The sequence below is a fragment of the Eulemur rufifrons genome, chromosome 27 (genome assembly GCF_041146395.1).
Source record: "Eulemur rufifrons isolate Redbay chromosome 27, OSU_ERuf_1, whole genome shotgun sequence".
Classification (NCBI taxonomy): Eukaryota; Metazoa; Chordata; class Mammalia; order Primates; family Lemuridae; genus Eulemur; species Eulemur rufifrons.
The window spans coordinates 7,215,035-7,242,631 of NC_091009.1; the positions used below are offsets into that span (position 1 = coordinate 7,215,035).

The window sequence follows — 27,597 nt, forward strand, 5'->3', positions numbered from 1 at the left end:
TTACAGGCATGCGCCACCATGCCCAGCTAATTTTTTCTATATATATTTTTAGTTGGCCAGATAATTTCTTTCTATTTTTAGTAGAGGTGGGGGGGGTCTCACTCTTGCTCAGGCTGGTCTCAAACTCCTGACCTCGAGCGATCCTCCCGCCTCGGCCTCCCAGAGTGCTAGGATTACAGGCGTGAGCCACCACGCCCGGCCTAAAATAGTGTTTTTATTCTATACAAGTATGTAAATTCATCCATCTTAATTTAGAATTTTTTTAATCTTAATTCTAATAATAATCATTTTTATCCCTGATTCTCCTATGAAGGAATAAAACACCAGAACAGAACTACAACATCTGTTAAGGTAGAAAATCAAAAAAACTATTTAAGTACTTATTTAATATGTTGAATTCTATTAACATTCAATTTCTCTCTGACTCTCAAATCAGTAGCCTAAGTGTTCTGTTCTAGTATACACCCAGTAATTCTGAAAGCTGGTATGTAACACCCCCTAGTTCTTGGCTCAAGTCTGTTTCTCACTCATTCTATATGATTACAGAAACATCAAAATCACTAAAGAAAAGTTACACATGAGAGGGTAACACCACATTAGATCAGTAAGTTTGATGAAAGACAAAAGGAATCCTTCCCTCGGGGTAATGTTCTCTGATTTATACTTCAGAAGTTAAAAAAGAAAAAGGAGTGTGTGCCCACACACGCATGTGTATGTGTGTGTGTGTGTGTGAGTGTGTACAGGTATGTACACAGAAACAGAACCCAAGTGCTATTTGTACAAATTATGATTACAGTGCAGGATCTTTCAAGATAGTAATTTCCTTCTGGAAAAATTCAAGTTTAAAAAAGTTGACTTATGAAAAACAGATTTTTTAACAAACACCTAAATTCCTCCTATCTCAGTTATCAATTTAAAATCATTTCTATCTTCCTGATAATACTGTCGTGGAAAATAATGATAACCTTGTGACATTCTGAGTCCTCAAAGCGGACTAAATCAAATACAGTTTCTTAGTACTGTTGAAAATCCTTATTTTAAAATACTATTATTTTTGACTTTTCACTCTCAACAATAAGCAAGTTGATTTCTTGAGCAAAATGCTCAAGATAATGTATTTAAACATCTCACCATTTGTTAATTGTGCCTTCTTCATCCCAGTACTATGTAGTTTTTGTATACATAAAAATATAAAATTAAACGACAGTATTACCATTTGGTAAAAGGAATGATTACAGTAACAACTATGTAATTTTTTTTGCTCAAAGTGTTAATAGGCATTTTATTTATTTATTTTTTTTTATTTCAGCATATTATGGGGGTACAAAAGTTTAGGTTACATATATTGCCCTTGCCCTCCTCCCCCCCCGCCAATCAGAGCTGCAAGCGTGTCCATCACCTAGACAGTGCGCATCGCACTCATTATGTATGTATACAAAAATATGGAACGCTTCACGAATTTGCATGTCATCCTTGCGCAGGGGCCATGCTAATATTCTCTGTATCGTTCCAATTTTAGTATATGTGCTGCCGAAGTGAGCACTTAATAGGTATTTTAGAAGATGAAAACACCAAAAACTTTCAATACTTATAACACTAGTTTATTTCAAAATTCTAATTTAACCAAATAATTTAGATTTCTCCTCACTTCATTGTATATAGCATAGTCACATATAATCTCAACTGGAATTTTATGATCGATTTCCAGCAAATCCTTCAAAAATAGTACCAATAACAGCAGCAGCACAGTCAGCAATTTACTGACTGTGTAAGCAGTGTGCCTGGTACTGTATTAAAGCACTTTACTTACATGATCTCATAATCCTCATAAACAACCCTAAGAGATAGATAGAAAAGAAAGATTCATGGGAGAGGTTAAATATCTGAGATCACACAGCCAATAAAGCTGCAGGTTTCCATTTCAAAGATCATGTTCTTAATCATTCTGCTGTTCTGCTGTATATTTCACATATGACAGCTGCTAAAAAGTCTAAAGAGCTAAGCAAAATCGGCCGTCCCTCTATTCTCCCATTCTCTGCTTGTTCTTCATCCTTTGCCAGGGCCTCCAGGCTTCGTAGCCATTTTCAACACTGGAAAGGCACCTGAGGCGCAAACAAAGAGCAGGGAAAGCAGAGAATATCTGATCCCCCAGTTATTTTCTCTTCTTTTCAGTTGTTTATAAATGGTAACCAGAACCTTTGAAAGGCATATGCATTACTTGCTTATCTCTTGCTACTTAGGGGCCTAAGGTACATCTGTAAACACAGGCAAGTGGCACTTAGAAATTATAAAATGTGCTTCTTTTAAAGCACAATTGATAATTTTTAAAAGACAAAAGTGATACTACATTTACTCATCCTACTGTTATTCACAAACTGTTTAGCTGTGAGGTGGTAAAGCCTATTTATCCAGTTTAGGTAAAATTTTTTTCCTGCTTATCTAAGACATTTCACCATTTAAATTAATCTAGGTTTTAAAAGCTCCTTTCCCCAAAATCCCTATCTAAATACATTTCTAATATACCTCAGAGAATGTCAATGTAGCATTTAGACATTACTCCCAGAAGTCAGGTAATGTACTTCAAATATTAAAATGGGCCAGAATCCCTACTATCAGCAAATGTTACAGTAACACAATTGTTCCTAGCTCCTATGATGATTCCATAATGTTCTGTAAGACCATGCCCTCTGTGCGCTCTGCCACCTGAACAAATAAGGGTGCAAAGAGATCCAAGAACAACTTCTCTATTAAGGACCAGCTGAAGATTTTGTTATCCGTTCATAATCAGTATCCACAGCGAGCCTCAAAAGAGTAAAAAAGCTCTTGTGTATACAACATAATGGAGCTGAGACTATGTTGCAATAAATGCCTTATTACTGGGAAGAGATCAGGGAAACAAGAGTTTGGGGCTTGTGTTCCTAAGATCATACCACCATTAAGGAAGGCCAACATATCCCCAAAGTAACCACAAAGATGACTGTCTGGGCCTGATACAGTGTAAAATGTTGTTTGAGCCTAGAAATTAATGAACAGAAAGAACTAGCCCACTGTTTCACGTTTGCTTAAAATTTGTTTAAAATTGCACTCCTTTATCAGAGATCTGTTTGTATCATGACAAGGAAAAAAAAAAAAAATAGCTACAGCCTTTTTCCTGACAGAAGAGAGGTAAGAGAATGACTCCTATACACTTAAGAGAGAAAGCTAATAACTGGGCAAAAAAAAAAAAGATGAGTAAATATGATTTTTACAAAAATAAAACACAGTTTTTAATCAAAGTTCATAAGTAAAACTTCTAATTTAAAGTAAAGTTGTTCCTTATTATCTGGGGGGGATTGGTTCCAGGACTCCCTGTGGATACTAAAATCCACAAATGTGTCTGCATATAACATATGCACATCCTCACATATGCTTCAGATAATCTCTAGGTTGCTTATAATACCTAATATGATATAAATGCTATGTAAATAGTTGTCATACTGTACTGTTAGGGAATAATGACATGCAAAAAAGTCTGTACATGTTCAGTACAAATGTTTTTGGGTTTTGTTTTTGTTTTTTAAAATTTTGATCCACAGTTGGCTGAATCCACATGGAACCCATGGACACGGAGGGTCAACTGTATTTGTATGTCTGTATGAATGTTTATAAGTATATGTACATTTAAAAAAATATATGTATAAACCCAAATTATCTTCTCTTATCCCCAAATTTAATACTTTTTCAGCATTCCCCATCTCAGTGAATGGCTAATGCCAGTCAACTGACCACAAAGGAATACCAAGAATCACCTTTCATCTATCCCAAAGACCTGGATCCTTACTGGAATCTATCTGCTTTTCTTCACCTTACCCTCTAATACAGCATCTCTCACTTTTGAACTACTGCAATACCTTTATACCCAGTTTCCTCATACCCACATAATCCGTTGCCAATATGACAGCCAAAATGGTACTGTCAAAACACAAAGCTATCAACTACAATGGCTCACGCCTGTAATCCCAGCACTTTAGGAGGCCAAGGCAGGAGGATCACTTGAGGCCAGGAGATCGAGACCAGCCTGAGAAACACTGCGAGACCCCATCTCTACTGGAGAAAGAAACCACAGCCAGGCATATACCTGTAGTCCCAGCTACTTGGGAGCTGAAGCAGAAGAATCACTTGAACCCAGGAGTTTGAGGCTGCAGTGAGCTGTTATCATGCCACTGTACTCCAGCCTGGGCAACAGAGCAAGACCCTGTTTCAAAGTAAAAACAAAAAAGAAAAAAACAAAAAAAAAACACAAAGCTGTTCATGTCATCCACTGCTTCAATGGCTTCTCAATGCACTTAGAATAAATACCAAAATCCCTAAAAGCCTTGGCCAGCTACAAGGCTCATAAATGATTCTCTTCCTTGTTAAGGCTAATCTCTCTACTTAATCTTTTGATGCAATTCCTACCTTCTACCTCATAAATTATTGTCTCTCTCCCTCAAGATTGATTTAAAAAGCAAAAAACAAAAAAAAAAAATCCTGAATGAGGAACAGTGAACTAAAATCTGACTCAATGAAACAGTCTCATGCTTTTGTTAAAAGCATTTTTATTTTGTTTAAAGGAAAATCTTTTATGGTATCAAATCAAATTCTCTCTGCAGTGAGCAAGTATAATAGTGATATGGAGAGAAGGGATCCAAGAGATGTTAGGAAGTAAGATTTATAGGTCTTATCGATGCCTGGATATTACTGGAGATGAGGGAGGAAATACACAGCAAGGATGATGCCCAAGATTCTGGCCTGAACATTGAAGAGATGACAGTGCCATTCACCAAGAGAGAAAACACTGTATAAGAACCTGATTCACCAGGGACAACACAATAAAGAACTATCAAGCAACATATAAAAGGACTGTCAAGTGGCACTGAGGACCTATATATTACAAAGCATCAATAACAATGACAATAAAATTACCACTCTAAACACATGAAAGAATAGGAAGTAACTAAAAATACAATGCATAATAGGGGCTTAAGATTCATTTGATAAATACTTTTCAAGTGACACCTATATACCAAAGTACTCTGTTCTCAGCTCTGAAGATATAGAGGAAGGCAAAAAGGACATGGTTTCTACTTTTAGACTCTTATTAAAAACAAAATAAAAAGTCAAAACAAGTAAGAAAATTACTAGAAAAAAGGTCTCTGAAAGTGACCACTAAACTGAGATCTGAATTATGAGAAGGAACCAGTCTTATTAAGAGCAAGGAGAAGAATGTTCCAAGCAAAGAGAACTAGAAGGATAAAAGCCAGGAGGCGGAGACGAAATTGACAAGTTGTTGAAAAACTCAGAAAAAGCCAGTGATTGCTGTATTTGCCTTTGGGATCTTAGTCATAACTTCTTTGCCCAACAGAAATAAATAAATAGAAGTTAATTAAATTAAAAAGTTTCTGAGCTAAATAGGCCGGGCGCGGTGGCTCACGCCTGTAATCCTAGCACTTTGGGAGGCCGAGGTGGGCGGATCGTTTGAGCTCAGGAGTTCGAGACCAGCCTGAGCAAGAGCGAGACCCCATCTCTACTAAAAATAGAAAGAAATTATATAGACAGCTAAATATATATATAGAAAAAATTAGCCGGGCATGGTGGTGCATGCCTGTAGTCCCAGCTACTCGGGAGGCATGAGGCAGGAGGATTGCTTGAGCCCAGGAGTTTGAGGTTGCTGTGAGCTAGGCTGATGCCACGGCACTCACGCCAGCCTGGGCAACAGAGTGAGACTCTGTCTCGAAAAAAAAAAGAAAAAAAAAAAAAAAGTTTCTGAGCTAAATAATCAATAGAGTTAACAGACAACCTACAGAATGGGAGAAAATATTTGTAAACTATACATCTGACAAAGGACTAACATCCAGAATCCACAAAGAACTCAAACGAATAAGCAAGAAAAAAGCAAACAACCCCATTAAAAAGTGAGCAAAAGACATGAACAGAAGTTTTTTTGGAAGAACATAGACAGATGGCCAACAAACCTATGAAAAAATGCTCAATGTCACTAATCATCAAGGAAATGCAAATCCAAACCACAATACCACCTTACCCTTACCAGAATGGCCATTATTAAAAAGTGAAAAAATACTAGATGCTGGTGTGGGTGCAGAGAGAAAGGAACACTTACACACTGTTGGTGGGACTGCAAATTAGTACAACCTCTATAGAACACAGTATGGAGATTCCTCAAAGAACTTAATGTAGACTTACCATTCAATCCATCAGTCCCACTACTGGTTATCTACCCAAAGGAAAAGTGGATGTCTTATTGACACCTGCATTCAAATGTTTATTGCAGCACAATTCACAATCACAAAGATGTGGAATCAACTAAGTGCCCTTTAATTCATGAGTGGATAATGAAAATATGATGTGTATATACCATGGAGTACTACTCAGCCATAAAAAGGAATGAAATAACGTCTTTTGCGGCAACTGGGATGGAACTGGAGACCATTATCCTAAGTGAAGTATCTCAAGAATGGAAAACCAAACACTAGATGTCCTCACTAGCAAGTGGGAGCTAGTAGATGGGTCACACAAGCACATAGCAATATAAAAGACGTGAACGTGAGAAACCAAGGGGGAGCAGGGAGGTCAGGTGAGAGATAAAAGGTACCTACTGGGTACAGTGAACACTATTCTGCTGATAAGCACACCAAAAACCCCAACTTAAGCATTATACAAGATATCAACGTAACGAAAACACTTATACCTCCTTAATTTTTTGAAATTAGAAAAACTAATCAACTTTTTTAAAAAGATAGTGAAGCAAAACTGCAACCAAGACTTTTCTTAATAAATAGTGTCCCTTTACTTAAGATCACAGACTTGTGGATAGAATTCAGAAGGTCCCTGAATTCTGATGAGAAAAAAAATTATACAATTTTATTTTCATCGGCCTCTAACTGAAATTAACATTTCCTTCCTTCATGAATGTAGATAAACAAGCCACAGAAATATTAGTAATAGTTGCGACTTTGTCATCAACAGAAATCAGGTATTTTCATTATCACCTTACAATAGTTACAAATATCTTGAAATATTATGTATGCTCACCATACTTTAAAATTTTGGCATTTGTCAAATTTGCCACCAGATCTTGTTATTTAATACATTAGTAAAGAAGCACAAATTATTATGTCACAGATGTGTATTTTTAAAATATCTGGATAATTTTACTTCAATATAATTGGTTTTCTTTATCTTATGCATTCTATTGTATGCATTAAAAACAGCATTGAGAGAGAGTCATAGGATTCAACAATCTGCCAAATAGGTCCATGGCACAAAAAAGATTATGAACTAGAATAAAAGAAACAAGATACCCCACAACTAAATGCACCTTATGGTGCTTGTTTGGGTCCTATTTCCAATAAATGAACTACAAAAACAGTTTTCAGAAAAATCAAAGAAACTGGGAAAAGAACTATTTGATGATATCAACATGTTTATTTTGTTGTGTACAATAATGGCACTATGGCTATGTAAAAAAAGTCTGTACATTTTAGAGACGCAAAGTATGCAGTAACAAAATGACAATGTCTGGATTTTGCTTTAAAATATTTCAGGAAAAAAGGAAGAGGGAGAACAGATGAATAGTAGTTTAAAAATGGTAATTACAGAATTTCTGTGATGGGCAGATGGAAGATCATGTGCTATTTTCTCTAATTTATGTTTGAAATTTTTCATAATTAAGGAATTAAGAAAACAAAAATAAAAAAGCATCCCCTTTTGGTAGCTGCTTTACAAAAAGGAGCCCCTCTAAAGGAAAAAAAACAATTACAAAGAGGCATTACCCATCAGAGAGCAAACTAGAGAACGATGCTCCTTTCTCTAAGCTGATGTTCTTTCCTCTTTCCTGTTCCATTATGTTCAGGGAAGACGACAAGAACCCTTAAAATTTGCTATGGTATTATTCATATTTTATGAGCATGCACTCTGTCTAAAGGCACTCATTCATTTCAAAGAAAAAAACCCTATTTTCCCATTATATCAGCTGTCTGGAAATAGAAAATTAGATCTTTGATCAAATTAGTACATGTTGGCATTAGAAATAGCAATAATTTAGGAGCAATAATCATATAATCTTAAGCTACCAGGTACTGATTAAGTTTAGGCTTTATATTTAGAAGAACCTGAACTTTATATTCAAAACACAGGGTAGGAGGAGCAGGAAAGCTAGGTAGTTGCAAATACACATAAAGGATGTAACGCCAGGTAACTGCAGTCCTCACAGCTGGTAGAAACCAACACACTGGATGAGAGGGTGAAGGAAGGTTGCACTTAAGGAACTGGGCCATACAAGACGGTTCCCAGGCTGTCAAAAAATGACTACAAGTGAAAAGAGGTGGACTGTACATCTCTCTGGTCCTAACGTATTGAAGGTAGGAAGATGAACCAGGTTCTACAACTGCAGGGAGGTGAGTTTGCTAATCCTCTCTTCTCCATGCCCATTTACACTATCCTGATCTCCGAATTTGCCATCTAACTCAACAGGCTTTCTCATCAACTGCTTTCTTGTCTCTGCACTGCACTCTCTTCTCAGCCTGGCTGACTGACCAAAAAACAAACAAACAAACAAACAAAAAGGAAAAACATCTTATAACTTTGTTCCCCAAATATCATATTATGTCACAATCCAGCAGATATATTAGTAAAAATGTCATTATGACATTATGAGAAATACTCTTAAAAAAATACCAAAACCCAATCCTATTAACTTTAAGCAATCAAACATTCCTAATTATAAAAGATTTATTTGTAAAACTTTTATTCCTTCTGAACTAAGTATATTTTACAATACTGTTTCTCACTGCTTTTAGCATAAAATCTAAATCCACCATTAACAATTTTCATTTAATATTCTCACATCTCCTAAGATAATTTTAACTATGGTACACAGGAAACAGCCATTATGCAACTGTCTCCATTCTTACAAATATGATATTAAGTTATTATGTTTGCTTAACAGTTATGTGTGTGTTTAAATAGTATCCTTCCTAAAATTCATCTGTCAGTTCCTAAAGACAAAAAAATTCAACAAGTACTGATCACCTGAATTAGAAAAAATTGTTGCTCCCTATATCCACTGATAAAAATTTAAGTCAAGAGGTTAGCGAACAACAGCTGTGAGACAAATACAGGCCATTAATTGTTTTTGTCTGACCACAGCCCAAGAATGGTTTATACATTTTTAAACCGTTGAAAAAAATCAAGATAATATAAAAAACAAAAAGTAATTTTGTGACATGTATAAATTATGCGAAATTCAAATTCCAGTATCCATAAAGATTTATTGCAAAGCAACCACACACATTCACTTGCCTATTGTCTATGACTGCCTTTGTACTACAACAGCAGAATTAAATATCTGTAATAGGAACCATGTTAAAGCTGGGACTCACTGCTGGTTGGCACGCTACAAATCACAAAGATGTAGTTATATTGCTTTATATTATTTTAATCCTCCAAAAAGCACATATCACTAACATTTTTGTCCTCCCTCCTGTTTATCACTGTATCCCCGAGATCTACGGCATAACAGTATTCAACATACAGCAGGCACTCAAGAAACATTTGTTGAATGAATGCAAAACACAGCATTTTGTGTGCCACACGTTTTGCCATACAGTGACGTTTGAATTTTATTTTTTAATTGCCAGTGCATATATATCATATACAAACAAGAAGAAAAAAGTACTACTGTGTTCTTAAGGCACAGTGAAATGTAGATTTTGTTAATGAATTAGATGGCAAAGCACTGTTTGTAAAGACACTAAAACTGGGCTAAAAGAATACAAAATATATCAGTATTACCAGACTAAGTACCCATCACAACATTCCCAACTCACAGAAAAGCAATGGTCAGAAAAATTAGAAGTTTAAAATGAAGTATCTCATCACAATAGAATTTCTTCACAAAAATCAAAATTAGGCTGCAAAGCAAATTTGAGAGCTTCATTTGTTAGCCAAGTAAGAAAAATAGTTTACCCAATGTAAGTTAAATAAGTTCTATCTGAATGAAGCAGGCAAAAAAATGTATCCAGAGAAAATAAACTTGTTTAAGACTATTAGCTTTTCATCAAGAACTACTGCTTAAGAGTTGAGGACACTGGGTGCAACTGCAAATGTCAATCAAAAATCAAGACAAATGATTGTGTAATTTTCTTTGGCTATTGCTGAGTTAACAGATGTTACTAATACTACTCAGTTGTTTATTTCAGGAGTCAATGTTATGTTTTGAAATGACTGAGGAATTAGCCCCCACGAATATCCTACATGAAACAACTTTAGGCAAGAATAATTTCAAAGTAGTTCAGAAAACACTAATTAAGTACACCGTGCAGTAGAATCTGTTAAGATGTATTACAACAAATAATGGTGAATATCTGAGCAGAAAACCATTTAGATGGACAAATTTACCAAGCTTGTAAAAATGTTAGGCATCTATAGCCTACAGTTATTCATCAGCAGGTATTTTGAAGAAAATACTTTTATTTATCATGTGCTGCCAAGCCATTAGCATCAACAGTGACTTTACTTGCTCTCATAGATTAACCATCGTCAGTTCTATGAACTTTTGTTAGAAATAACTGATGTGCCCTACCATACATAAGTCCAATGCTTTATTAGTAGTAAAGTGTTATTGTGATTTTTTTAAGCTCAGAGCCAAGATTAAATTTTTCTGAATGAGAAGATCCAGCCTCAACTACTATTACTAAACAATGAATGGCTGTAAAAATTAGATTTTGCTACAGATTTGATGGTTGTTTTTAATGAATTCAACTTAAATTTCAAGACAAAACAGTGATTGTTTAATAAACTATTACTGTTGTTTGGAGGACAACTAAAGTTGTTTGCATTACAGGTAATCTCATGCTACCTTATATACCTCCCATGTTGTCAAAAATTAAAACAAGAAATGAGAATTCCATTCTCACACAAATCAGCACTGGACGTATTTTCCAAAGTAGAGTTTAGGCCTCATTCTTCAGACCTCAATACAAATGCACAAGACATTTCCTCATGTCAAAATCCGTGTACCTGTGCAATTGGAGAACTTCACCTAATCCTCCACTGACAATAAGTCTCTAATGTAATGACATGCTAAAAAAGGCAGATATCAAGAAAATAATCTAGTAGAGGTCTAGAAATGCCTTCCAAGTGACAAATATGCTCAATCAATAACATATGCTCATGAAATTACAGTATTTAACAGTACCTATCTGTATGAAAAGATATTTCTTTCAAAGAGAAAATACACAAAATCTCATTATAGATCAGCATTAATAGATGAATATAATCAATCTGAGTAATAGGGAACACTAACTTCGAACCCCAATTAAGCAAAATATTATCCCTTTAAAAAAGAAATTTCATTCTTCTCATCAGCAAACCAGTATTACACATTGTTATCATATATTATCTGTCATTAAAACTTTGTGGAAATTTGATTTATCTCTTATTACATAATTACCTACATAATTTCTTTGATTTTATCTATCAATAATCCTAAAATATTTACTATCTGCAACCAGGCGTAGTAGCTCATACCTGTAATCCCAACACTTTGGAAAGCTGAGGCAGGAGGATCACTTGAGGCCAGGAGTTTGAGGCTGCCATTGGTGGTCTGACCCCACCACTGCACCTCAGCCTGGGCCACAGAGTGAGGCCCTGTCTCATTGCTACCTGACCTTTTACCTTTTAAAGAAAATGCTTGCCAATCCACAATTTAAATAATTACACTTAAACCTTCTTAAATCACTTGTAGACTAAAAAATGTAAGGCAATAATGGAAACACAAACTATACAAAAATCCTGCTGTATTACTTATCTTCATATCTGATTCTTCATTTTTGTATTCTCATTAAAAACGATTTCCCACTAAAGTTTTTAAGAATTCAGTTGAATGGTTTTGGAAATTAGCTTTTACTACAAACATAATTGTTTCTTAATGAATTCAACCTAAAATTATAAGGCAAAATAGTGCTTACATGTACATCTCATACTGTGGTAAAAGATGGCTTGTTTATTTTAATGTGCTAACACCAAAAATCAATATAGCAGAAAGTAAATAAAAGCCCAAATAAAAATGGTAGATTTTCACTGCAAACCAAATACAAATGTCAGCATACTTAGTTTAAATGTACTAGTGGAGACCTCAATCATATTTTTATCAGCTGTATTCATATGTGGGAGGGGGAAATGGAGGGGGGAGAGGGTAGGAGAAACTTTTCCTATTGCTGAAAATAGTTCTGCTAACTTCACTAAATGAAATTTATATAAGTATAACCAATTGAGTAAAATGTGAACTATATAATCCACAAATTATTCTTATTAAAATACTCACATAATAGTAATTATGCTATATATGTATCTTCAGTTTTTCAAATGAATGTCAAAGTAGAATTTTTTAATGCTGCCACCCTGAGGCTGTGTAAAATGTTCATCCAAACACAAAATGATTATGTCTATTTATATATAAAGTCTTCTACAGTGGTACTCATATTAGTACTTCTCTATTTGTGCTTTAACTGTATTTGGTTTTATACTCATTCTGACTGCATTCTAAATCTTAAGTACTTTTATACAATGGTAAGAAAACACTTAAATTGTAGTGTCTTTGTACCACTGAAATTACTGAATTAATCAAGAGGGTGAGATTTAAATAGCCTCACTAATTTGATTATCAGCCTGCAATAAGTGAAAGGTAGAAATAAGTGATTTCTATGCCAGGCAAGGTGGCATGTGCCTATAGTTTCAGCTACTCAGGAGGCTGAGGCTAGAGGATCAACTGAGCCCAAGAGTTCACATTCAGCTGGGGCAATATAGTAAGACCTCATCATAAGAAAGAAGGGTGGGGAGGAGCAGGGTGGGGGGGAGAGAGAAAGAGAGAGAGAGAGAGAGAGAGAGAGACAGACCGACCTCCAGAATCCAGTAGGAAATCCTTGCTCTTCTCTTCCCTTCCAAATCAGCAAAACTAAATGGAACTAATCCTAGGACTACAGTTCAAACTTGAAGCCAGATCACTCTATGACTCCTACCCTCTCTAATGATAAATCAAATCCCTTGGATATCTACATTATGAATTTCAAATTCAAAAGAGCTGGCTGCTTCACCAACACCTTTCAACACATCAAAGAGAACAGAAAGAGATGTTAATCCTAAAGTTGAATTGGCAATCTACACATCTAAGGAAATGATACACCATATATTCATCTGGAGAGGGATTAGTCAGACTGGACAAGGAACAGAAGTCACAATGGCAAATGATGACAAGCCTATCTATCTAGGCAGTCCCCAAGGAGAAAGATACCCTTGTCTTACAACAAGTCTTTCTTTAATGAAGAGATGCAAATATAAGCCTACTCTAATACCATTAAACATTTAAAGGATATAATTTATTGTGTGTTCACTGTGCAACTGGACTGTGACTTCCAATGTAGCTTCTTTACATGGACAATATGTATGTGCTAGATAAAGGTGAGTGAGTATTCAGTGCCCTTGGCAATTACATTTCTCACTGTAAATTAATAAATCAGCTTTTGATTTCAGATGCTACTCTCATAAGCTTGATTAAAATGATTCCATCTCTCATGCTATACTAATATCACCAAGTTTCTCAGCCTTTCTTTGGGCCATGGCAAATCACTAAAGTAATGCCACCCTGTAAGGCAACTTGGAATCCAGGCTGATCTGCCCCAGGCAATAAAACTTTCTGTACCATTGCTCATCACCAACAGTCACTTATCCTTAGATCTACTAGGTAACAAAAACACTAATGAAAATTATTCAGGTACTTAGAACCAGATTCTATGACTATAAATTGGTGTTCAGTAATCTACAAGATAGTTCCAATATAAAATGTAAATGACAGTATAACATACTAAAACACTGTTTTTGTAAAATCTACTATATTATGACCTTTACACTGATTTTTAAAGCTTTAAAGAAATTATATGAACTTTTTAAATATATTAGTAATGACTCAGAAAAGTTAGAAATAATTCAAATATATCACAGGTCTCCCCAAAACTGACATCTATCAATTTATTATAAAGTCATTAATTAATTATATTTAATCCAGATAAAAAAATTTTCCCAATATCATTTATTTAGTTTTTTAATTTTTTTCACAGTCATTGATCTATGTAAAGTTTTTAAAGTCTACTTTCTTGTTACTGCTAAAGTAACTTTTGTTGGAAACAGGTAATATATATATATACACAAAATTCTTGATGAATTATAATGTACCTACAAACTTACTATAAGAGTGATTAGTTATTATTGTTACTCTACCTATTTAAAATTCAATAATTGCTAAGGACACTGAAATTATTTTGTATAGCCTTTTAAGATAAATTATTAAAATATTATAATCATATCAAAAGCTGAATTTGGGGGCTTTTGTTTCTTATAAAGAAAACTAAAGGCATCTACAGAAGAGAACTTAGAATTCAGTAATTTCTGAAAGATGAAAGAGCTACTTAATTTTAGTTCTTAAATTTGGTCAACTGAAATATATTAGGAATTTAATTCTAGACTATTTATGGCAAAACATCTAAAACAGAAATGACAAAAATATACTTCAGGAAAACTGAAGCAGGTATCTAAAAATACTACATTCGGGAGGTAAATGATTACAGAATTCATAGTATCCCCAATTCATTATTTATAGATGATGATAAAAGACTGAATCAATTCTAACTGTAATTTGTAAAATCGTTAATTGTATTTATTTCAAAATAACTCTATTTGATCTTATTACAAACTTTTACAAAAATTTAAACCTAAAGAAAAGCTTTTTCAATGATACCATAAAATATGTCAACTTCAACAGTGAGACCATTACCCAAGTTCTATAGTATGACTTTTTCTTTCTTTTTTTTTTGGAGACAGGGTCTCACTCTGTCGCTCCAGCTAGAGTGCAGTGGCTTCATCGTAGCGCACAGCAACCTCAAACTCCTGGGCTCAAGCGATCCTCCTGCCTCAGCCTCCTGAGTAGCTGGAACTACAGGTGGGTGCCACTGAGCCCTGCTGATTTTTCTATTTTTTTGTAGAGATGGGGTCTCAGTCTTGCTCAGCCTGGTCTCAAACTCCCGACCTCAAGCAATCTTCCCATCCAGGCCTCACACGGTGCTAGGATTACTGGTGTGAGCCACCACACCTGGCCTAAAATATGACTTTTATCTCTAGAACAAAAATAAGATTTAAAAAGCTTTAATTTCTAAGTATTTCAAATGAATGTCTTCAACTTACTCACAGTCTGAAATTTCAAATAAAAGCTTAGTTTCTAAATAGCAAGATTTGTCCAGACCAGAAGCAAATATTTAAAATAAACATGGGAACAGTCACTCACAGAGGAACATGAGAAGCAGCAAAGACAAGAAGAACAACACTAAAAGAAACATCCATCAAGAAAAAGACCTGGAAAAGAAACCAAAACTTAGAATTAAAGATCAAATGACGTTTGGTAGGCTGGGGAAGGGGAAGAAGGGAGGGGATGAACTGACTAGACAATCCATGAATACCAAGACAAAAATACTAAGACAGCTAAGAAAATAATATTTGTATGCAAGAATTATATAAAAGATTGAAAATCGACTTAAGATCTAAATCAATTCAAAGACCTGGAAACTGACATAGCAAATTAAAGCTCAGCCAATGGAAAAGCACTCATCAGTGACATACCTAACATCAAAATACAGCATGTTATCAAATAGACTAGGTGTTTTTCATATGAACAAATTGGTTCAAATCATGTCATGAAATTAAAGGCAATATTAAAGATTAATCTTTGTTCTTCAAAATAATGAAAAGAAATATTAAAATATAAGCATTTGTATGTTAAAGAACAGTAGTGGTTAGTCTATAAATACACCGAGAAGTTAGAATTTAAAAGTGATAAATATGTTTAATACACTCATTTTGTTAAAACTGAATGGATTAAAGTTGTACTGATGCAGGTAAATAGAAATTGAAATAAAAAGCTCTATTCTAATATGTCCAGAAGAGAATATTAGGCTAAAAGAAAACTAAAATCTGTTTTTTATGCAATTCTGAGAGTCATGTAGAATGACAGCATTATACACTGAACTACAATTAAGAGAACATATATAATCAAACAAATTTCACAGTATAAATTTGTAGTATATTGTTAAAACAAAACACCATCACATTTCCAAACTGGCTTCTATTTTCTCCTGTTCTTACAATGATCAACATTAAAACACTTTGAGCAAGGCAATGTTAAATTTATTTAAAATTATACAATGGTTTCCAGATTACTGCTGACATATGTGCCAAAAATAACTGTCTATACATCTTTCAATAGTAAATCTCAGGTGTTACGTGACAGTGGCATAAACTACACGGTCACTGGCCAATTAATTTTAAAAGGTATGCTACAGATATTAACTAAAGTGACTAAGATCTTTTGAGTAAAACAATAATTACCTTTAATGAAATGCAAAGCTAAATTTATGGAGTTTAATTGTATATAGAGTTACACCAAAAGTACCATCCAGTATGCAATGGATTTTCAATAAATCTAAGTAAGATACATAAACTAAAAAAATTATAAAAATAACATTCACTTTATATGAAGATTCCCTGACACCAATTAATATGTTCTTTTGCTATAATTCATTTTTCTTTAAGTATATTGCCTCAAAATGCTGATTATGCTCACAAAATATTAAGCTTAAATCAGATTCTAACACCTTTTACCACAAAGGTGTAAGTGTAATGAAATTAATACCTACCCATCTAAATAAGTATTCATTCTAAATACTAGCCAACTAGAAAAAAGTATTATCTCCATCATTCAGTATAAAAAGTTTACAAAATATTTTATAAATTTAATATAAAGACATTTCTGCAATAACCATAATTAATTACATGCTACAATGAAAAAGCACTAAACAAAGTATAACCGTACACATTTAAACCTCAAAATAAATCCCTAAGGAAGTTGTACCATTTTTCAGACGATAAAACTAAAACTGATGCTTAATTTGCCACAACAAATAAGCCAATACATCATAATAGAAAGTTCTCTCTCATACCTCTCTTATATGAGATACAGTCCAAGTCTATAACCAGAACATTACCAAAAAAAAAAAAAAAAGCTGGAATAATCAAGAAGAAACTAACTATACAAGGGACATAAGGGATGTTTTATGAGTACAGAGAAAAAATATTGCCTATTCAATTTAGTGATGGCTTCTTAGAAAAGTCTATGAAAATGCAGATCTGATAAAAAAAATGAACTGTACACAAAACACTATGTTAATACTGACATGTTACTTCATGTAAAAAGTATATAAACTTCAAAAGCTTGAGATATAATGGGTTATTACTATATATAATATTTTAATTTTTGTATTTTATAAACTATTTATATATAAGAAACCAAATAATGTTGCTTTGTTTAGGGGGTACACCTTAATACTGTTCAGGCTGACTTAGGATAGAAAAACCGGTTCCCTGAAATATCAAGACAACCAACAGTTTTGAAAATTATTTCAAGTGCAATGTAATATTCTCAAGCAGAATAATATTCCAGTCTAAATGCAGAGTGCCAAAAATCACATATTATAAAAGTAATATTCCTACTTATAATTTTGTGACAATATATTAAAATTCCACACACTTTATATACTATTTAGATCAAAGTAAATAATTTAAATCTAAATGATTTACATTTCTTTCTATATATGAGCCCTAACAGATGGAAAAGGCTAACCTAGTTATCATCCTCTCTATAAAACTTCTTTGTAGCTATTTTCTGTCAAAGGCAAAAGCTCCCTGCTATAAGATAAACATACACAGCTATAGTAAAAAATACCCCAATTACTTGAGAGGAAAATAATTCTCTTAGTATTTAAATAAATGAGTCTTCATAACTTTGAATGAAAACTGAATCATCAAACAGGTAATCTTAAATACATCAATGAAGCTATAGCTGCCTACATTCACATACGTTAAAATAAGATTATTCATGGAATCATTAATTCATATAAAAGTAGCCATCATTTGTTGAGCCTTCTTTGTGTTAAGCATTTTACACACAGTGACTCTTTTACTCTCCAACAATACTAAGATATAAGTTATATTATCTTTATTGTAAAATAAAAACACCCCTGATAAAGGTTAAATCACCTTCTTAACTTAATCAGCAGCAGGATGAGCGGCAGGGCTGGGATTCTAGCCAGGACTGACTTCAAAGCTTTACATTTGTTGTGTTTCCAACTGATTAACTTCTCTTAAATAAGCTGGCACTGCTTATCAGGAATTTCAAACTGAAAGGCCAATAGCATCTATGAAGGTGGCATAAGTAAGTGACGAGGGCCAGATAAAGGACAACACAGTAGTGAGGCCTCTGGCGATCTAGAGAAAATACCTTCCCTACAGAAGGCAGCCACTGCTTAGGTGGATGCCGCTGCGGCCATGCGGTACCGTGAACCCAGCAGCCTGTCATGCCAGACAGCTTCTTGAAAGAAGCTAGAAATCCAGACTGTTTATCTGACAAACTCTTATTTTTAAATGTTGGTGAATAAAATAAAAATTTAAATTATAATGGAGGACTACTAAAACATATCTGGGGCCACACTTAGCTTGGCACAGCGAATGATTCCAGAAGTATGCACTGTTAGTGCACTGACACTTACGCGTGAGCAGGCTGCACGGGACCCTAGGAAGAAGAAACTTCCACAGCCATCCCTCCAATCTACTAAGCACAGTCTTCTTTCCAACCGTCTTACCCGCCATGCTCCTCCTCCCCATCACAGGGCTTCTACTCTTGCTTTTTGTTCACTGTTCCTAAAATGTCCTTTCCTGTCATCTTCACCAATTTAACTCCCACACAAACTTCAGATCTTATGTCAAGTCTTACCTCCTCAATGAAGTATTCTGACTAATGCAACAAAACCCCCAGGTTTAGGCTCTTCTGGCACAGTATATACCTCTACCTACTTGGCACAGTCACAATTTTGCATTTGAGTGACTGACTAATGTGTCTCTCCCCACCCAGACCATAAATCAAGTCCACAAGAACACATCTGGTTTCGTTCATCTCTGATGTTCCAGCACCCAACATAGGGCAATGGCACATAGCATATATTCAACAAGTATTTGCTTAAGGAAGAGAGGAAGGAAAAAAAGGGAAGAGAGCCCTAAGGAAGAAAGCCTTAAACAACTACCTCCATCTTCTGCAGGCCTGGGCTCAGACACAGCTCCAGAACGTTACTGCTACTGCAGCTCTCCCTCAACACTTCAATCAAAGATGACCAACAAATTAATCAACAACCAAATGAGAATGAAGGAAGCTTTACAACAAGGATGTATAAAAGCTTTATAAAAAGGTAGGACGGGAAAGTTACTAATGCATGGGTTCCTACTTTTAAGAATATAACCTAGCTGAGGCCAGGCATGGTGGCTCACACCTGTAATCCTAGCACTCTGGGAGGCCGAGGAGGGAGGATAGCTCGAGGTCAGAAGTTCGAGACCAGCCTGAGCAAGAGCGAGACCCCCGTCTCTACTAAAAATAGAAAGAAATTATGTGGACAGCTAAAAATATATATAGAAAAATCAGCCGGGCATGGTGGCGCATGCCTGTAGTCCCAGCTACTCGGGAGGCTGAGGCAGAAGGATTGCTTAAGCCAGGAGTTTGAGGTTGCTGTGAGCTAGGCTGACACCACGGCACTGTAGCCTGGGCAACAGAGCAACAGAGTGAGACTCTGTCTCAAAAAAAAACAGGATATAACCTAGCTGATAGACTGAGATCCTCCTGAAAGTGAGAGTTGATGGTGATATTATTACACCTCTTAACATACATATTGGAAATCTACCTAAGTTTGTCACCCAGGCTGGAGTGTAGGGGCACTATAATAGCTCACTGCATCCTCAAACTCCTGGGCTCAAATAATTCTTCCACCTCAGCCTCCCAAGTGTCTGGGACTATAGGCATGAGCCACCATGACCAGCCAAATTTTAAAAAAAAAATTTTTGTAGAGATGGGGATCTCAATATACTGCCCAGGCTAGTCTCGAACTCTTGGCCTCAAGTGATACTCCCGCCTCAGCCTCCCAAAATGCTACCACACCCGGCTTCAAACAAATTGTAATAATACAAAAACAAATCTGATGGTATTTTAAAACAAATACATTGACAAAAATAACTGAAACCGAAACCCAATTTAAAGTCCAAAAAAATTTTTTTTTAATTCTAACTTTTAAAATCAGATTCCATACTCTTATTTGCTATCTGCTTCAGGAAATGAGTAAATAAAGCATGGTAAATTCCCAGTAGGTTTTAAAGATATGTCTTTTTTTTTTTTTTTTTTTCTTTTAGACAGAGTCTCGCTCTGTTGCCTGGGCTAGAGTATCAGCTTAGCTCACAGCAACCTCAAACCCCTGGACTTAAGCAATCCTGCCTCAGCCTCCCGAGTAGCTGGGACTACAGGCATGTGCCACCATGCCCGGCTAATTTTTTTCTATATATATCATTGGCTGTCCAGATCATTTCTTTCTATTTTTAGTAGAGACGGGGGTCTCACTCTTGCTCAGGCTGGTCTCGAACTCCTGAGCTCAAACGACCCACCCGCCTCGGCCTCCCAGAGTGCTTGGAAAAGATATATCTTAATTCTGAGAAATCACATCAACTATATAATGATTCCATGTCATATAGAGTCCACAAAGATCTGATAATTCACAAGCAAAGACAAAAGTAAGTTTAATATTAGTGTTTTAAGTATATAGACACTCTAACACACATACATAGTATTTTATTTAAGGTATAAAAGGCGTAATACTCTAGAATATAAACATGCAAAATGAGGTCAACAGAATTCCTGCTCTACATCACCAAGTCCTAGCATTCACTAAATAAAAATTAAAACTGTTAAATGTGGCTTGGGCAGAATATCTAGAAATAAACAACTATAGAGGTTAAAAAAATAAAAAAGAAAAGTTTGCTAAAAATGAACTGAAGGCTTATATTTATGGACATCCAAGTATTTGATTCTGTCAAGTATATACTTTGTAAGCATTACATCAACCACTGCAATCTGCCTTTTTAAGGAACATAAGGTATTACATTTTAAAGAACGTAAGATATTACAGCAAAGAACTCTCCCAAACTGACCTTGTAATTCAAAGGCTTTAAATAATCTAACCAGGTAGCATCATCCTATTTGTGAGTTCATCAAAACAGCTTTTATTTACACATACTCAACTCAGTTTGAAAAAAAACAAAAAAACAAAACAGGATAGCAGTGAATTGAACAATACACCACACAGACCAATCAGCACAACTGGTCATTAAAGACAAATGTTCAAAATAGGAAATACTAGAGAACAAAGATTTTCTTCAACATCTGCTACTCACACACAGTACCTGGAACAAAAGACCACCTGCAGTCAAAATAACTTACCGTTACGGATTTCAGTGTCATACCATGGTAGGTGCCCATAGTGTCAATTTTGAAGCCTTCCGTTTCTATAAAGAAAAGGGGTTTACTGTTAGATTTCATAAATCATGCATTTTATGATCTATGACAAATATAAAATAATAATCTACATGATATCTGACAGTTCAACAGTATACAAAGCCCATATATAAAGCTGAATTATATACTTGTGAAGATACTAACTTTAAAAAGGACACCAACCTCAAAATATATTTCATATACACCAATAAGCCTATTGTATAGAAGCTGGTTAAGACTATCTCTGCAATTATGTTCAAAAATCACATTGAATAAAATACTTTATAACCTTCAAATTACTTACTACTAATACTCAATGATAGTACCACTAAAAGTACTTAAGATGTTAAGAAATCCCTACGTTATAAAAAGTTGTGTGCCGAAGTTATAATGAGGCATATGTTACACGTTTTGTAGAAAGCCATGTTGTAAATAATGATGGGAAAGTTCCAGAGCAGAGTCCCAGTATCCCCTTCTGGGAAGGGTTATACGGAAAATATTTCACACGTTGTGCGCCACAACGTGCCTGTCAGAACCACCGGATGCTGTGGTTGTAGTGCAAAAGCAGGATGAACAATATGTGCATTCAGCTGGGGGCAGCCCAATTTGGCCCATAGAAGGTCAGATTTGGTCTTTGGGCTGTAATTTGCCAATCTCTGCTTTTTATAAATTCATCCCTAAAGAAAAACACTGCAGTGAGCAGAGCACTGCTTTTCTACGACACGTACTCAGCATGTGTCCTTATCTAGGAAATGAAGTCGGCACACAAAATTCACCGCATAGAGGCAACATATAGCCTTTAAAGAAACTTAAATGGAGATTTCAGGTTACGTGGTAAAAAATCATAAATTTTAAACTTCCACTTGCTTCTATCTCACATTTTCATGAATCAAATCAACATGAATGAAGATCCCAAGAAGTTATATTCCTGTTGGTCCCACCTCAGTAATCACCTATGACAGAAATGGTTCATTATTGCCACAATACCATGTAGGCTATCGAAAATAAGTCCTTACATCATTGCTCCAAGTCTATGTTTCCTAAGTTCTCAATATATACTTTTATAATTTGGGAAACATGATTTGATATATAGAATCATCACTCTAAAATTCTTTAGAAACAGAACTAATATTAATAATAGCAAACATTTACAGATAGCTTATTACATAACAGACACTATTCTGGAGACTTAATACTTATTAATTAGTTCAATCCCCACAATAACCCTAAGAGAGAGGTACTAATACTATTAGTATTATAATTATACACAGGAGAAAACTGAGATGAATGCAATTAAAGTAACATTAAAATTCACACAAAAAGTAACTGTGACATAAGCTACCCGGATCTAGAATCCATGCTATTAACCAAGAGTTAGCAATTTTTTCTGTAAAGGGCCAGATAGCATTTTTAGGCTTTGCAAGCTATACAGACTCTGCTGAAACAACTCAATACTGCTGTCACAGAGCTAAAGCAGTCATAGAGAATACATAGATGAATGGGTATTGCTGTGTTCCAACAAAACTTTATTTACAAAAATATGCAGTGGGCCAGATTTGGCCTGTAGACATTATTTTGTCAACTATTGCTCTTAAACATCAGGCCCTATTGCCTCTTAAGTTCAGCACAATCACAGTAAGGGGAAGATAAAAATTAAGCAACTTGCCTTCTTTTCCTTTGAACCTTTCCTGGTCATATCTGTTATAGGCAGCTGGGATGGGCTGTTTAGTACGCAATGTGGGATCCTATAGAAAAATAAGTTACATGTTAATATTTTTAAATGATACTTATTTAATACTCATAATTAAAATCATAATAGGGATATATATTTTCTAAGCTTTTTTTTTTTTTTCACTAGAACTAATAAGACAAAAAGCTGGAAGTAGACCACTAGTCATTTGATGCTTATTTTCATGATGCTCTTTACTGCTAGAAAACTACCATCCCTATCAGGAACAAGGGCAAAGGATCCTAAGTATACTTACACCAAGGCAAAAGGCAAAATTCTCAGCAGAATTTTGGGTGTGTCTAATAATTTCATTCTGGTTACTTATCTTTGTGAAATAATATTCTCCAAATTATGATTTTTTAACCAAAAAAGAAAAAAAAACCCTTTAATTCAGAGTTTATTGAGCTAAATTTTAGGGCCTTTTAACTGAATTACACACCAAATTGTTAACCCTCAAATTAAATAAACATGAAAGCTATGACATTAAACCCATTATAAACGTATAGGGTATGACTGAAGTAACAGGTGTTATTTTTTAAATACTTAGAAAGCGTTGTCAATCTAATGATGCATCATTTAATTTATGAATACTTTATCCAAAACTTATAGTCTGTAAGAAACTAAAAGTGCATATTTAAACAATAATCCCAAAGCTGCTTGGGAAATTCATGGAGAATGAAATACTCTTCATTTTATTACGGTGGTATTCCATCCCAAGTACTATTCCAAATAAAAGATACTTATCAAGACAGTAACTAGGTATACACTTCTGCAATCAAGTGCCAAACATTATAATTTTCAAGTATTCTAATGATTATGTAAATACACACAAAGAATATTTACAGTCACAAAGATGATGCTTAAAGTGTTTTAAGGTTTGACATTATTTCCCACCAACTGCTATTCAAAATGTCAACCAATTCAAAATTATAAGTACCCTGCACTTTACCATCACAGCACTTACCCCACTTTTTTTTTTTTTTTTACATCTAGTAAGTCTACCTTACTAGACTATAAGCTCAAAGAGGGCAGAGACTGTGAATCTTTCTCACTACATCTCCAGATCCCCAGCATACTGCCTGACAAATAGTACACTGAAATAGTTACTGCAGAGTCAACTAAAAGTATTTGTCTAATTATCAGCAAAAATCTCCTACCTCTAAAAGTTAAATACCAATGATTTCATGAAAAAATAATACAGCCCCATCAATAAATGAGCAAAGGACATGAACAGAAACTTTTCAAAAGAAGACAGAATGGCCAGCAAACATATAAAAAAATGCTCAACATCTCTAATCATTAGAGAAATGCAAATCAAAACCACAGTGAGATATCATCTAACCCCAGTGAGACTGGCCTTTATCAAAAAATCCCAAAACAATAAATGCTGGTGAGGCTGTGAAGAGACAGGAATACTCTAACACTGCTGGTGGGACTGCAAATTAGTGCAACCTCAGTGGAAAAGAATTTGGAGATACCTCAAAGAGCTAAAAGTAGAAATACCATTTGATCCAGCAATAGCACTACTAGGCATCTACCCAAAAGAACAAAAGACATTCTATAACAAAGACATCTGCACCCGAATGTTTACGGCAGCACAATTCACTATTGCAAGGATGTGGAAACAAGCCAAGTGCCCCTCAATTCATGAGTGGATTAACAAAATTTGGTGCATGTATACAATGGAATAGTACTCAACTGTAAGAAATGACAGTGATCTAGCACTTCTTATATTTTCCTAGATAGAACTTGAGCCCATCCTCCGAAGTGAGGTATCACAATAATGGAAGAATAGGCTCCAACCATCAAACTGGCACTAACCGATCAACACTATGGTGTTCAGACGGTAGTAATATTCTTCAAGGATTAGGGTGCTGGGGAGGTAAACTCACAACTAATGGACGCGGTGGGCATTGTGGGGGGGAAAGGGCATGCCTCAAATCATGGTTTGGATGTGGCAAAGTCATAACATGTAACCAAAATGTTTGTACCCCCAAATATCCTGAAATAAATAAATAAAATAAAATAAAATAAAATACTGCCTCTTACAAAGATGTATTAGTACTCTACCACATTTCAATATGCTTTTTAAAACTCTATATAAAATAGAAATGTGAATTTTTTTTCCTTTGTTGACTCATATGAAAGCATGATAGCTCCAAGGATTTAATATAATTGGAGGGTATGTTTGAGTTTAAATATAGGCTATTATGTAACAAATAAAATTTACTTTGGGAGGGTCTTATGTGACATCTCAAAGAGTAAGGCAGTCGATCTTCAGAGCAGTTGAAACTGAGGCACACTGAATGGGCCACATGGGTAGGGATCAGGAGAAATACATTCACCAAGAGTCACAGACAGCAATCATATCAAAGAGAGCCCCGAACTGGAAGGTAACAGGGATCTATTTTTTAACAATGATTAGTGATGTTCCCAGGCAACAATGAGTAGGCCATCTACAGTTTGCTTAAAATAATTACTCAGAGGGCTTTTTCCTAATTAACCCCTTTCGGACTCAGACACAGATATGACTCTAGTTAAGAATTATTGCTAAAGTAAGTAACTTTTAATTCTGGGAATGGCTTTCACATCTTTCAGTGGCATTAAAGCAGCAAAAGATTTAGAACCTATTGATTTTAAAACATTAAGATATCTTCAAAATTACAACACTGAAATATACATGGCACTTTCACTAAAATTATCATAAAGCAATAAAACATCCTTACCACAGGTGCTGCATTTGGGGCCGGCCGCTGTTCAGGTGCACGTCCTTCTTCTCTGGCTTTTACAGATTGAAGAATTGCAAAGATATTCTTGGAGAAATTCTAAAATACAAATTATTTTAATTAAGTCCACTCGAATATACAAAGATAGTAAATTTACTTAATAAACAATTTAGAACTAAGTTTTCTTCCTACTAGTTCTTCCTAGTGTATCATAATGACGTATCATCATTCTACACATAAGTAAAAACCAACTACTTACTAAGAAATTGACCCAGGAACTGTTATAAACCCAGTACTATTCATTTTATTATTTGTTTTACCTAAACTGCATAATTGGCAACGTACGTATTCATATTCTGTATCTATTCAAATATCTAACTAAGAGACAAGTTAACATTTAAATATAAATATAACAGACTTATCAAAAAAGGCTTCCTAATTCATAAAGAAATCAACTACTGTATCCTTCTCTGTATGATAAACTCCAGTGCTAATTTCAGATTGCTACACATTACATGAGATGTTGAAAGTTCTGGGACACTGTTAAAAATCAGTATGCTCCTGTGGAAGTAATTCTTCTGGTCACCAGCTGCCCCAGAACCCATAGGGGCAGGCAGCTGGAGGTTGAGGGGGTGGCCCTGGAGTGGGGGCTGTGGCAGTACACGGGGACCCAGCTGTGGTGCCTACAGCGCTGATGAAGATGGGGTCCCACTGTGTTGCCCAGGCTGGTGGTGAACTCCTGGCCTCAAGTGATCCTCCCACCTTGGCCTCCCAAAGTGCTGGGATTTTGGGCGTAAGCCACCATGCCTGGCCACCGAAGAGTTGTTTTTAAATAAGATAATGCAACTACTAAAGTTCCTAAGGAAGTAAAGCAGAATTTCCTAAGAACATAATGGATGGATAGGAGAAAACCTATGGTGGCTGTGAAGGCCCTGATGCCATGCATGTCAAACTGATATCTCCTGATGGTCATGAATTTATTGTTGTAAGAGAACATGCACTAACATCAGCAACAATAAAAGCCATGTTGAGTAGCTCAGGTCAGTTTGCTGAGAACAAAACAAATGAAGTCAATTTTAGAGAGAGCCCTTCAAATGTGCTACCAAAAGTATGCACGCTACATAATGAGAGCCACACGCACCGTCTAGGGGATGGACACCTTTGAAGCTCTGACTCGGGGGGTTGAGGGGCAAGGGCAATATACGTAACCTAAACTTTTGTACCCCCACAATATGCTGAAATTAGAAAAAAAAAAAAGTATGCATGTATTTTACCTACAAGGTTAGCTATACTAACAGCTCCACTGAGATTTCTGAAGTCACAATTGCACCTAAAATTGCACTGGAACTGATAATGGCTGCAAACTTCCTAAATTGTTCAATAAAATAAATTATAATAAAAGAAAAAAGTCAGTGTGTACTTTTTAAAGATTTCCAAGTTGGAAGATATAGGTGCTCTTCAACTTACAATGAGGTTGCATTCCAACTGTAAGTCGCAAGTATCACAAAGTCAAAAATCCATTTAATACCCTGATAAACCCACTGCAAAGTTGAGGAATTTGAAGTCAAACCATCATAAGTCCAGATATTCCTCAACTCACAATGGGTTTACTTCTTGACAAACACACTGTAAAGTCAAAA

At 35.1% G+C, this 27,597-nt stretch overlaps 1 protein-coding gene, 1 non-coding gene and 1 pseudogene across 2 annotated transcripts in view; 1 reads left to right on the forward strand and 2 right to left on the reverse strand.

Moving 5' to 3' along the window:
• The window catches only part of CDC73 (cell division cycle 73), a 122,634-nt gene that overhangs the window by 67,788 nt on the left and 27,249 nt on the right, over positions 1–27,597 (reverse strand). Inside the window, exons 8-10 of the mRNA XM_069459388.1 lie at positions 25,958–26,056; positions 23,169–23,247; positions 21,449–21,513 (exon numbers count right to left, since the gene is read on the reverse strand). Coding sequence (XP_069315489.1) covers positions 21,449–21,513; positions 23,169–23,247; positions 25,958–26,056 — 243 coding nt within the window. The remainder of the gene's footprint in view (positions 1–21,448; positions 21,514–23,168; positions 23,248–25,957; positions 26,057–27,597) is intronic.
• LOC138375868 (U6 spliceosomal RNA) lies at positions 1,437–1,543 on the reverse strand. Its single transcript, XR_011231573.1, has one exon. It is a non-coding gene; the product is annotated as a U6 spliceosomal RNA (small nuclear RNA).
• LOC138375760 (elongin-C pseudogene) lies at positions 26,850–27,346 on the forward strand (annotated as a pseudogene).